General features: G+C 38.6%; 2 protein-coding genes across 12 annotated transcripts in view; one reads left to right on the top strand and one right to left on the bottom strand.

The window, feature by feature from the left end:
- Window positions 1–1,901: 1,901 nt before the first annotated feature.
- atp5mj (ATP synthase membrane subunit j) lies at window positions 1,902–4,903 on the bottom strand. Its single transcript, XM_033648328.2, has 4 exons — window positions 4,785–4,903; window positions 3,136–3,259; window positions 2,689–2,709; window positions 1,902–2,038 (listed from the first exon to the last, which is right to left on the bottom strand). Exons 2-4 carry the CDS (start codon window positions 3,257–3,259, stop codon window positions 2,025–2,027), a joined length of 159 nt encoding a protein of 52 aa, XP_033504219.1. The 5' UTR covers window positions 4,785–4,903; the 3' UTR covers window positions 1,902–2,024.
- A 3,243-nt stretch (window positions 4,904–8,146) lies between these two features.
- The window catches only part of syne2a (spectrin repeat containing, nuclear envelope 2a), a 108,689-nt gene continuing 104,273 nt past the window's right edge, over window positions 8,147–12,562 (top strand). For 6 of the 11 annotated variants that reach the window (XM_078173921.1, XM_078173927.1, XM_078173923.1 and 3 more), the window contains exons 1-2: window positions 8,148–8,471; window positions 8,819–8,925. In XM_078173921.1, coding sequence (XP_078030047.1) covers window positions 8,850–8,925 — 76 coding nt within the window. In that variant the 5' untranslated portion in view covers window positions 8,148–8,471; window positions 8,819–8,849. Of the gene's footprint in view, window positions 8,472–8,818; window positions 8,926–12,562 lie in introns of all 11 variants that reach the window. The other 5 variants (XM_078173918.1, XM_078173925.1, XM_078173919.1 and 2 more) reach the window with 1 other exon arrangement.

Below are 12,562 nucleotides of genomic sequence, written 5' to 3'. Positions count from 1 at the left end.
TGTCTGCAGGTCCTTATAAAGTCTTAAAATGTCTTACATATGTCTTTGAATTTGTGAGGTCTTAATGCCACCAACATTGAATCTAGTTTCTGTATCCATCTTTACATGACTTTATGTCAAAATGAGTCAAGCCCTTCTGTGTGAAATTCTACGTTTTCGTTTAAAGTCTTGAAACCTATCACTGAACCTAACACTTTCTTTTAACTCTTTAATTGGACATACCTATTGGCAAAATGTTGATTGACCTAACTCACTCTAATACACATATTTCTATATAAAATCTACCTCTGCATGGGACCACATATATATCACTTACCTTTATATGTACCTGCAATGCTTGAACAAAAAAAATATTTGGCCCAAAATTTGTCTTAAATGATCTTGGAATGGTCTTTAAAAGCATTGCATAGTAGTGATATACAACATGTAAACAATCTCAGACACTCTTTGTTGGAACTTCTCATTAACATATTGAACATGTGACGAGCAGTTGTAATTAGACATTGCTTCATTTTAAGGGGTAATATAAAGGTTAGGTTATTAAACTACAAACAGTTTGCATTTGTTGAAATTAGCCAATTGCTGCTAACTGTGGTGGCCCTATCTAGAACCAGTGTTTGGTATTTCTGTTCTGGGAACGTGCTGGTGCAATGTGGTGATGTCCGTAGAATCCATTCCCTTTGTAGATATTGGGCTCATTCTGAGGTAATGAAAACACAACTGTTTTTATTTTCAGGTCAATATACACTAAAGAAGTCATCCTCATCATATGATATTCCATGTCTGCCAATGTATCCCCCTAAATCCTACACACTGGACCTTTGAAAGGGGCAATTTTCTGCATAATGAGTACTTTTACTGTCTTCTTACTTCATGTACTTCTACTATCTGCAGCATGATAGCCTTGGCCCTAAAAGCAGGAAGCAACCATGACAACCCTCCAGACCCTCAGACCAGGCATTACCGTAGAACAACTTTATTAACGCCTACACACAAAACTAGCATCTCATACCTTTCGTTGAAAGCAGTCAATTCATCTCAGTCCCATTAGAGCAACTCCACAACTACTGCATCTATGACATCAGCAATAGACAGAGCTGTACAATTTATTGTTTGGAAGAGTAATAATGTTTATATTTTTGGAGTTTTGGAGTCAGTTTAGATTGAACACAACTGATGAGATGTTACAAGGTTTCTAACTAAAGGTGTTGAAACTACAACTTCAGAATATAGAATTGACAGATTGATTTCAACCCCTTTGCTTTGCTATAAGGAGAGGTAATACCATTTTCCATACACAATTGTGCAGGCCTTTATGAACTATTGACACTGTTGATATCAGTCCACTCAATAGCACTCATTCAGTAGTGATGCTGCAGAAGCAAAATCACTTCATCCACCTCTTCATCCGGCACTAAACTTCTGGCCCCAGGCGGGAATCTGGTCAACTCATTCAGTTCAATGAACCACACTGTAAACAGAAACTGACTCATTTGCTATCGATTACTGCCAACAAAGCAGTTGTGATGCTACAGTTCTATGTGCCAGAACCCGGAGTGAGCCGTTCAAAAGAATGATATAACTGATGCTAAAGCTACATTTGTAAATTAGAGCACCATTCAAAACATACAAGTAACAGGGTTGAATGTGTGAATGCAGGTCATCATCGAGTGGGCTCATCCTATCAAAAATATTTGGTTCAATTAGTGATGTCTGGCTTCCCAGAATGAGCAACCACAACAACACCCACTCAACACCAAATATGGCAGTGCTGTGTTCAATTAGTTTAAACATAAACTCGAACCATGATTCAGTGGCTATTAATAGCTCACTCACTTTTACTCCCACAGCTGGATATGGAAAACTCTGAAAAAATAACAGAAGCCAACAATGACATGACAAACGTTTCAGATAACTTTATTTGTCCCATATTAACAAAAATTCAAATATGAAGCTGGACTTCTGCACTAGCGACGGGGCATTATCTCACAGCAGGTGGAGGGGTGATGAGCTTGACGGAAAACTCAATGGGCAGGCTCTGCAAAAAGAGAGAAGCACATTAAGTGACATGTTTAACAAAACAAATCAACAAGATAAACCCTGTCCAACTAAGCATGGGCAGACTCGGGTGAATTTCCTCCAGCATCAAACTGTCAGCCAGTAATGACCGGATTAGGGATCTGTCAGTGACATCTAGAGGAGAACATATGTAGTTGCACAACATCTGAAATGGGACTCTAGCCTTAACTCTTTTTCCTGCAGCATAGCTCATGTTCACAGCTTCAACTTTTTTCCACAAACACAAAAAGATTGCCAAATACCAGTATGTAGAGGCTGATGACTGATGTCTTACCTAACCACTCTAACACCTGTCTTTAAAGTGAACACACCTTTATTTTATTGAATAAGTACACAAGCTTGGTTTAACTACTAATAATGCAGTATATTTAGCTTATAGATAACATAACCATCAGGATTGGTTATTTAAATAATGCAGCAAATTCAATAGCTGATAAATAATAAATAAATAAGTAAATAAATAATCCAGGCCAATACAAATCAGGAGACATTAGGGACCACTCCCAATGCTAAAGCAAAATCTGATGGTATGCTTTATATCAGCTCACAGTCATTATTACCAAAATCCTTTATACATAGTATGAATAAACAAAATGTTTGTCTACTTACTGTCCTTCACAGCCTTTTTGCCTGGAATAGAAATAAACAGATACATCAGTCACACAGTGCATTTCAAATATGTAACTACAGCTGTTTGCCTTTATTCCGCACTATGAAAGCCACATTTATTTCACATCTGCTCATAATTTTAGTATCCTTATATTACAATATATTGTATAGCAACTGAGCACAGTTGACCATGTTGTGCTAAATTTATTGGTGATTTTTACAGATTCATCAACTCACCTTGTACAAAGAAATTCAAATACTGATTGCATTTCAATTTAATCTATTCAAACCTCTTAACTTATGTCAACTACAATGATGAAAAAAATTTGAACACAGATGTCATATTCAGTAAAAAAAAAAAAAAAAAAAAAGTCAAACTACATAACTCTGTTTGTTTTATAGACTGTTGGTGCACCTAGTGTACAAGTCAGTGAGTCCTGAACTCACCTCCATAGGAAATTTTGTAGTACGCGTACGTCATGATGGCAAGGCCTGGCCAAACCTCCACGTATGCCTTAGTGTAGTAAGGGCCAACCTTGGACCACCAATTTTTAAACGCGACTCCAAACATCTGTGGGAAAAAGCAACAGCATAATGTCAGTCTCATACCAGTGCTCATGTACTCAGTCAGCAATGACACAAGCTCAAATATCACTTTATATCAGTGGTATAATAAGTATGTTTTCTTTAGTGTATGATCACCTGAAAATAAGAACTGTAGTGTTTTTGATATGTTAATATGAGCAATTTATATCTACATAGGGAGTGGGTCCTTGTCTCCAGAGATCGCTATGTTGCACCAGTATGTTCCTACAGTAGCCTGGCATGGACAAACCAAACACTGGCTTTAGGCGGCCATTCACATTTTTGCATTGACATACGTTGTTAGCAGCCCCTCCACAACAAGCAGCATCAGAATAACACAGATTTTTAACATGAAACTGCTTGATTCAATGTTTTTTAACCGGCTTAAATTACTAGATCCGTTTGTTCTGGAGAGAAAGAGACCTCTGCAGATGATGCTGTCCCCAGTAAAAAAACCTCCTCAACAGTGAATGCTAAAGGAATTCTATCCAGGAGTTTTCAGCTGGTTGCAATCGGCAATTATCACCACTTCATGCCACTAAATCCCCCTAAATCTTGCACACTTGACCTTTAAGTCACAACCCGGTTAGTGATGTGTGGCTGTTAACCTTCCTTTCCAGGACTAAGTGTGGATATTTAATTTATTAGAGTTAATAATTCTGGCATGATCCATTCAGTGTTTGAAATTAAGCGTCAGCCACCAGCCAAATATGAAAGTGGCTGCTGGATTTGCTAAACTAGCCAGCCAAAAAAAGCAAAGGTAACAGAGTTCCTGCTAGATTTTGGATTATATGCACCTGCCACAGTGGCATGTGGACGAAAAAGTTAATTTCCCACCTTGAATCTATTCAAGATGTCAGGCTGCACTGAAGCTAACGTTGAGTTTAAGAAACAAGTTCCTCCATTCAGACAATGTTATTTGGTTCTTTCAATGCTATCGTGACCCTCATTACTGTCAGGCCTTGCTATGACTTTGGCCACCTATTAAACACTAGTCAACAGAAGAGGTAAAATAACACAATTTCACTTGTCTACACTAAGTGTTGGCGGAATAAGAGACATTGTTTTTTCACTGACGAGTTCAATAACTTATCTGCACTGACAATAACGTAATGCAGTTGGCTAATGTTAGTGCTAACGTCCCAACCTCAACTTGAGTTCCGTTAGCACTGAATGTGTAGAAGTCGGTTGACCAAAGGAAGAGAATATTTGAAAGCAGATATACAGTTAATATAGTTGTTGGGTTACTTAAACTTGTCTATCAAACTACTCCAATCAATGAATGGCTGCTAGTTAGCGTGCTAGCATAGTCTCTACTGTAGAACTAACTTAGATAGACTCTAATTAGCAAGATGCTAGCTAGCTAGCCGAGTACACCTGCAACAGTAGCACACACAACCACAGTAAGTGCAGATGATAGCTTCATGTTAAATTGCTGACGTGAGGAAGGAAACTGTTTTTCTGTTGTGAGTGAAGTGACTTCACTAAATACGTGCAAACTCTTGTCTTACCTTTCAGTTTGTCACGCTGCTGTGAGAAGGTCAGGACAGCCGCTGCAGCTAACGTCAAAGTCGTGGAGGAAGTCTTCTTCTACGCTCAACGGTGTAGTATTACATACATGTTTTGGTTTGTAGCGCCACCAAATGGAGGTACATATTAATGTATTTGACAGCCTACCGGCTATCTCTTGGCTCCACCTTGAGGACCTAACCATAAATGCTAAACACAGTGATCGTCTCTCACTTGACTCATTATGATTTTAAATGAAATCTGAAATCTAAAGTTATAGGTGAACACCACCTAAGTTAGGAATTCCAGTATGTTATTTCCATGGCCAAGGAAAGTTCAATCAATGTTTGTGAACATGAGCTGCTCTCTCTCAAAGCCAGAAACCAGAGAAGGAAGTCATACACTTGTAATATCATAAAGTATAAAATCTGGAGCTGATCTTTAGACAATTAATGGGAGCCACATGAGCTTCATTCTATTGTACTGTTCTCCGTTGTGAAACAGAAAATGTACCCATATACTCAGAATATAGAGTGCTCAAAGGATGGCGACACATAGTTAGCGTCACCCTGTTTCCCCTGTCAAAAAGATAATGGGATTTTTCCATTGGATTTTGGATTATTGCAGAACGTAAGCTCTGTGGCAAACAAGTGTTAATGATAGTTGCAATTTTAGGCTATAAACATACTGCACCACAGTCACATGATTTAAACATCCTATCATATTGAGGCTGTAAAGTTGTGTTTAGCGTGATGACATTCTGTAGTGTCATTCAGCCACTTATTAGCAACCACATTTGTAAGACACATAGAAGTGTCAGAATTCATGAGTGGTATTTACTGACATGTTTTATGTTGTGGAACAAAATGTGAAAAACTCTGAAGCTTGTGTTAACCACAGACCCTTTTTCAGGCATGTAACCCAAATCCTTTTGGGAGGGAACAGCAGATGAAGGAACCAGGAGCGGTAAAATGGGGCACTTCATTGCCCTGGGTGCTCTCAGTGTCATCTAGAACACCTTTACCTATTCACTGTCAATGGAGCAGCTCTAGACTTTTTACCCTATGACATTACAAATTTGAGTTTTTGCACTTAATTTTTTGGATTTGGGAGAGAGTTGTTCATGTTTTCTAATATTTTTGTAGCGCTTTAGACTATAGGAATAACATGTATGCATTTTGAAAATGGGCGTAGTGGCCCTTTAATGAAGTTATATTCAATAGAGTAAAAAGGTAGTGTGGCTATAATGCTATAAACTAATAACTGATTGTCATAGTCTCAGAATTAAGTTAGATTTTTTTTGTCATATAACCTATGTAACTCATGGAAATCATGGATATGAAGCTCATTTTGGTAATTCTCAAGATACCTTTTATTGGTGATCACTGAACAAAGCCAACAGTATGTGTTGGAAAAAATAATGGTACCCATAAATACAGTGCAATTAAGTCTGTGTCAGATTGGATGGATTAGTCAGAAGAAAGGTTTTGGACATTATGTGTGGGGTCAGAGGTCAACAAATGGTCAATAAGAATTGCTTGGTTTTATCTTGTTTTGCACATTGGCTCAGTGTCTTTAGGTTAACAATATTTGACCAATGAAAAATATTATAACTACTCTGGTGGCACATGTGAGCCTTTATAAGTCAAAATAGCAGGATGCAAAATTGATCTGTCAGGGGGACTAAGAGTTTGACAACTGTCACATACTTTTTCATGCAATTCAGCCTGATACCAGTTTCCGTTAAAGCTCCAGTGTGTAGGAATTAGGGTGATATATTGGCATAAATGCAATATAATAAATATGCTTTCTTTAGTGTATAATCACCTGAAAATTAGAACTGTTGGGTTTTTGTTAACTTAGAATGAGCTGGTCCTCGTCTATGGGTCCCCTTTTATGGAGATTGCCAAGTTACACCGTCATGTTTGTCACCAAAGACTCTTATCAGTTGCGTGCCTCATGTCTCTGCATTCTCTGCATTTTGCATTTTATCTTTACTTTTCTGTTATTTAAATTTGTAGTTCTCTCCAGACTCAATTTTTTTCTGTATAGCTTACTTAGATCTAGATTTATGTGTACATCGTTGCAATACGGGTCTCAGAGTAACGAGATTTCAATTGTCCATATGTCCAATGCATATGTGATACTGACAGATAAAGTTGACTTTGATCTTTCTACAGTAGCCCAGAGCAGACGAACAAACCAAAGACTGGCTCTTGATAGGGCTATTTGAGTTTTCAGGTTGGCCACCATAGTAGCTCCCCCTGCGGTCGTCTTTTATAAACATGAAACTGCTTCATTCAGTGTTTTTAGTGGTTTAAATTAGCGGGGTCGTTTTGTTGTGGAGAAGACCTGTACGAATTATTCGGCTCATGTTAAGGTGAGCCGAAGGTTCACCTTAGGATCAGGAATAAGGTTAGTATACATTAAGTTACCACAAAAAAAAGGTGTGCACGCATAGCAGGCGCTTGGCAAGTAGCCAAACTGCGACATGCCAAACAGCATAGAAGAAACACTGATGTGTAACATTTGTAACAGCTTCAATCTGTGTTTTTACTGATTTTAGTCTCATGGTCTGTTTGTTGTGGAGAGGACAAGACCTCTGCGGAGAATTCGGCTTTCAACAAAAAGCTCCTGAGCATTGAGAAGTTTTAGCTGCTTGCAATCTGCAATCCCCACCGCTAGACAGCACAAACTCTCCTTAAATCTTATGCACTGTTCCTTTTCCCTTAAGTGGTGCTTTGCTTTTAAAATCTACGTTCTCTGAACACAGTTGTCATGCACTACAATAACCTTTTAACATGAAAAACCCCCCTGCCTCACTTTCAGTTTCAAACACATTGTTATCATGGTGTGGGTATTTTTTTACTTGTTGTGTTACACAGTTTTAGACTTCCCAGAGAATCAGTTCAACTTTAACTGTTCTGCTTTTTTGGCGCCTGTGGCACAGCCAGAGCAGAGGTGGGAATGTGAGGTGAGAGCGCAGCTGCTACATGGCACACAGACTGTCCACCAGCTCTGTCTGCTCACCATAGTGAAACAACAAATACAACACTGGCACTGCTGTCAAGGGTAAAAATGGCATAGGGTAACATGCTCCACTGGTGCTGCACCCTGTTTCTGTTCAGGTGGATGGAAAATCCTTGAAATTGCCCTGTAACTCAATGTGAAACTGATGAGAGAGAAAGTGAAAGCAGAATCATTTTTTGGATTTGATACCATCTATTGCAGAGTCAGGAGTCAGCATGATCCCTAAAAGGAACCCAAAAGTTTCACATTAATGCATCAAACCAAAGGTCTTTCTCTGTAAATGGAATTTATATGTTCCTGTTTCCTGAAATGTCAGCAACAAAGATCAAACTAATCAACTCTGGGATTTGAGCATTTGATAACTTTTTAGCCAAAGGATACTAAGTTTGACTGAGAGCCTGCAGGAGTGGTTTGGCCTGTTGTGAGCGAGGGTGGGACTTTCCACCCTTGTTTGTCCTCATACTCCAATCGGCAAGAGGCACCTTGTTTCATTTATGAGCACCTAAAGCCAAGTCCTATTTGAGGGGACTCAACACAGTGAATCACCGCAGACTTGTGCCAATATGAAAGGACACAGCTGAGGACATTTTTTGGGACATGGTACACACTCTGAATGCAGCATGCTGTAGCTGTCTTCAGTGACAACAGTCCTGCTGCAGGTATGTTGAAGATTTGTGACCAGGCCATCTGTTTTTGAATATCTGTGTTACGGCAGTGTGGTACTGTGTCTTTCCATACAGTACAGGATGGCTATTCTTCCTCTTTGAGCTCTTAGTTTGAGGATTTGCGTGTGTGTACTTGTATCTGTGTGTGGTAACGTAAGGGTGTGTATGGGTGCATTCTTAACGTGACTACTCAGCCAGTGGAGGCGGCTAACTTGAATGTTGCGGAAGGAGCTTTGACTGTCGTTTTTCATTGTTTGACAGAGCAGTTTCTCACTTTTTGGCACTGTTTATTTCTCTTGAGTGAATGATTTACTAATCCATGTCTCCTGGACCTTTCTGAGGTTGACTACGTGCTGTGTGGCTGGAGGCTACATGGCTTCAGGTGGAGCAGAGGAGGATGATGGAGGGATTCCATTGGACATTGACAACGTGCACATGCTCCTCCAAGGTCAGGCTATTTCTGTACTTTTATACATGTTGTGACATGTGATGTGCTGCATGGGGGGCTCACAGTGGTGGCCAAATTATGAAATGTGTTAGGGAGATATTTCAGCATGTGGAAATGGAAGTGGTGAAAGGAGATAACTGTTCTGATTTTTAAAAGGCAGGTAACAACAGGTTAAAATAATTTCAGTGCCTGGAAATGAAACAGTTATATGCTTATGGTTGTTGTCTTGTTAGTGTTTGGTGAGAGTGTTGGTTATAGAGGTGTGTCAGTGTGTCCAGCCTTCTGTAGACACAACATGTATTTGCTCCTCTGATCTTAAGAAAACTAGTTAACAGCTGTATTCCATTCACACACAGAAGAGGGAACTTGTAACATCCCAGTTTACAAAATACAATATGTTAATAACGGGATCTTTTCAGCTTCTTACTTAATTTTCATTATTGAATTTGAGAAGAATCATGGCTTTTGTAATTTATATTTCTTATCTTTACTTGCTTACATAATATCTGTATTTTTGTATTTGTTCAATTTCAATTCTACTCTTTAGTTTTATTCAGTCTGTGTCATGGATGTTATTGGCAACACGGTAGAATGATTGTTCTCCTTAGTTTAGACATCAGTAAATATGTGATCGTGGCAATAGACTAGTCATGGAAAATTACATGGAAAGTCACCATATTCAACCATTGGGCAAATGGTTAGTTACCAAACGTGCTGGTACTCCCAGTTTTGTTATCTCACCTTTGAAAACGATACAAATTTCGTCTTTACTTAACATTTACCTGTTGAATTAAGTGTTGCATCTCTGTAAGTGGTGCATGTATTAAAAGGAAATAAATCCATAAAGCCATATCTCATGTGATTTGGAAATATTCATATGATAGCAAGATGTGCAAAACTTTGTCATCATTTAATGCTGCAAGAACATGTTTTTTTAAATACAGCTGTAGTTTCTTATCAGTTACATACTTGCACTTTTTTTAATTTGAATTTTTTTCACGAAGCAAGTGTACAAACTATAACATTACAAAACTGGTCCATAAAAGCAAAATAAATAAATAAAAAGGCGCACTGCACTTGCATATTAACAGACACAACATGGTGAATTTAAATGATAACTATTATGTACATCGATCCGATTTATGCCCATGCAGTGTCCCTAGTTCAGACATTTGTCTGCATTTTTTTTTTTTTTTTAAGATTATTTTTTCTGGGCTTTTCTTGCCTTTAATGATAGGACAACATAGCATGAGGGGAGAAGAGAGGGGGGACGACATGCAGCAAAGGGCCGCAGGCTGGATCCAACCCGCAGTCGCTGCAGCAAAGACAGCACCTTTTATCCATTCAAGTCCAGATTGTATTTAAATTCCAGCAAGTCCCACTGTTTCTTTAATTTCTGCAGAAAAAGATGAGTCTCTCCATCTGTTTTTATTAGTCACAACCTTAGAGATTTCCACCGACTTTACCATGATTGCTTTCCTCACCAGCATTATAAGCAATTGATTGCACTTTATTTTTTAACTAAGGATTGCACATCAGGGCATATCAGACACATGGCAATGCCTACTGTGTATATATAATGCTACTATCAGTAAATCATGTCTACATTGTGTCATTGTGTTTGTTGAAAACACGTGTAGACATCCATGATTGTGATTAGGCCTGAAAAAACATATTTGACTGATGCCAGGTAACAACAGCCTGAAGCAGGACATTATTGTTATTGTGGTGAAGCCTCTTACTGCTGTTTGCACTGGGCATGCCAGGTGAACTGGGTGGAGTCATGTGATTACACTGCTCAGGAGTTTCCTGCCTTGGCACTCTCTTAAACAAACAGCACATATCTACAAGTGGGAGTTTATAAATCTGACTGTGTGTTTCAGTGCAGGATAAATTATAGCCATATGTTAAATACAGTTGCTAATATTCTGCAAACAATTTTGATTAAAGCAGTAAACAGCAGCAGACACAGAAATAATCCATTTGTTCCCAGTTGTTCCAAAACAACTTGCATCTTTCCTTTAGCTTCCTGTCACTTCCTCAGTACTGTAACCAGGAAAGCTTTTATAATTTAAACATAGTAAAGGTTCATGTCTTGGCAACAGAAGCTTAGGATCTGGTCTAGTGAACCAAGAACCATATATGCCCAAAGTCCCCTCAGTGTGTGTGTGCATATGTCATTCTGATAATTCATCATTGCTGTAAGTGTGACGTATATTTGCTCTGTGTGTGTGTGTGTGTGTGTGTGTGTGTGTGTGTGTGTGTCAGCCTCAGTATCTATGTTTGTCTGTCTTGGAAGCCAGCCCGTCTTGTAGCCAGATCCCAGCCGGTAGCTAAGTTTAAAGAGGAAGCATGCTACTCTGGGTCATCTTGTGTTAGAGAAGGCAGTTATATGTTGGTTAAAGTAGAGTCTTTGCTCATCATACATGGAATTATTGGCCATTAGTCATCAGCATGGAGGGTCGAAAAGTCCTTCAGTCCTCTGATGTTGGTGAGTAGCAGCTCAGACAAGGGTTCCCACTGCTCTTACTAAAATTCAGGATTATTATGGACTACACAGCAGCATATTCCAAACAGTCAGGTAATGCATTTGAGTGTTTTGTGTATTTGGTCATATGGCATTGTGGTAATCAAGTGTATATTTTAACTTATTTATTGTTTGCAAAACACAACTGCATGCATACGGCTATGATCCCAGTGTAACCCAAAATGGAAGTGATAAATAAAGTCATATTGAGGGCACTGCAACAACCCAGGAACGAAATTTATGTTTAGTTACAACACATATCTGATATCAGCAAAGCCTTTGGCACAGCACATGTGCATGGGCAGATGCATACCCAAAATTTGAAGTACAGAACATTCATTTCAGCTTCATACAGTATTTGTCCCACGTCCGTCAGATCCTTGTATCATCATGTCATCAGACAAAAGTCCGACAAAGCGTGTGCCTGTGTTATTTGGGAGCATCAATAAGTGTGACGGGTGCTGATGCTTCTCAGGTTAACTACATGTTAATGCACAAACTACACATGCTTATGAGACACAAAATTAAACATTTTGGTAACACTTTACTTGAAGGTATCTACATAAGGGTGACATGACACTGTCATAACTATGACATGACACTGTCATGAACATTATGTACATGTCATGAACGTTTATGACTGCTGTCATTAAGTGTCATTCAGTTTTTGTAATGGCAAGTTGACATTGTTTGGGTTGTCTTGATTATGACAACTTGACATAAATCAAAGTGACATTACCAGAAGTTGTCTTTGTCATGACAAGTTGACATTAAATTTGTTTGGGATGTTCTTATAATGACAACTTGACATTAACCAGGATGACATTACCAGAAGATGTATCTGTCAAAACAATAATAATCATTATGTCAACTTGTCATAAACACAAAAAGAGGTGCATTTCTTGTTTATGTCAAGTTGTTATGACAGATACATCTTCTGGTAATGTCATCCTGGTTAATGTCAAGTTGTCATTATAAGGACATCCCAAACAAATTTAATGTCAACTTGTCATGACAAAGACATCTTCTGGTAATGTCACTTTGATTAATGTCAAGTTGTCATTGTAAGGACATCCCCAAAAAAAAAAATAATGTCAACTTGTCATGACA

Source organism: Epinephelus lanceolatus, chromosome 13 (assembly GCF_041903045.1).
Source record: "Epinephelus lanceolatus isolate andai-2023 chromosome 13, ASM4190304v1, whole genome shotgun sequence".
Lineage (NCBI taxonomy): Eukaryota > Metazoa > Chordata > Actinopteri > Perciformes > Serranidae > Epinephelus > Epinephelus lanceolatus.
This window is presented reverse-complemented; position numbering and strand designations above follow the sequence as displayed.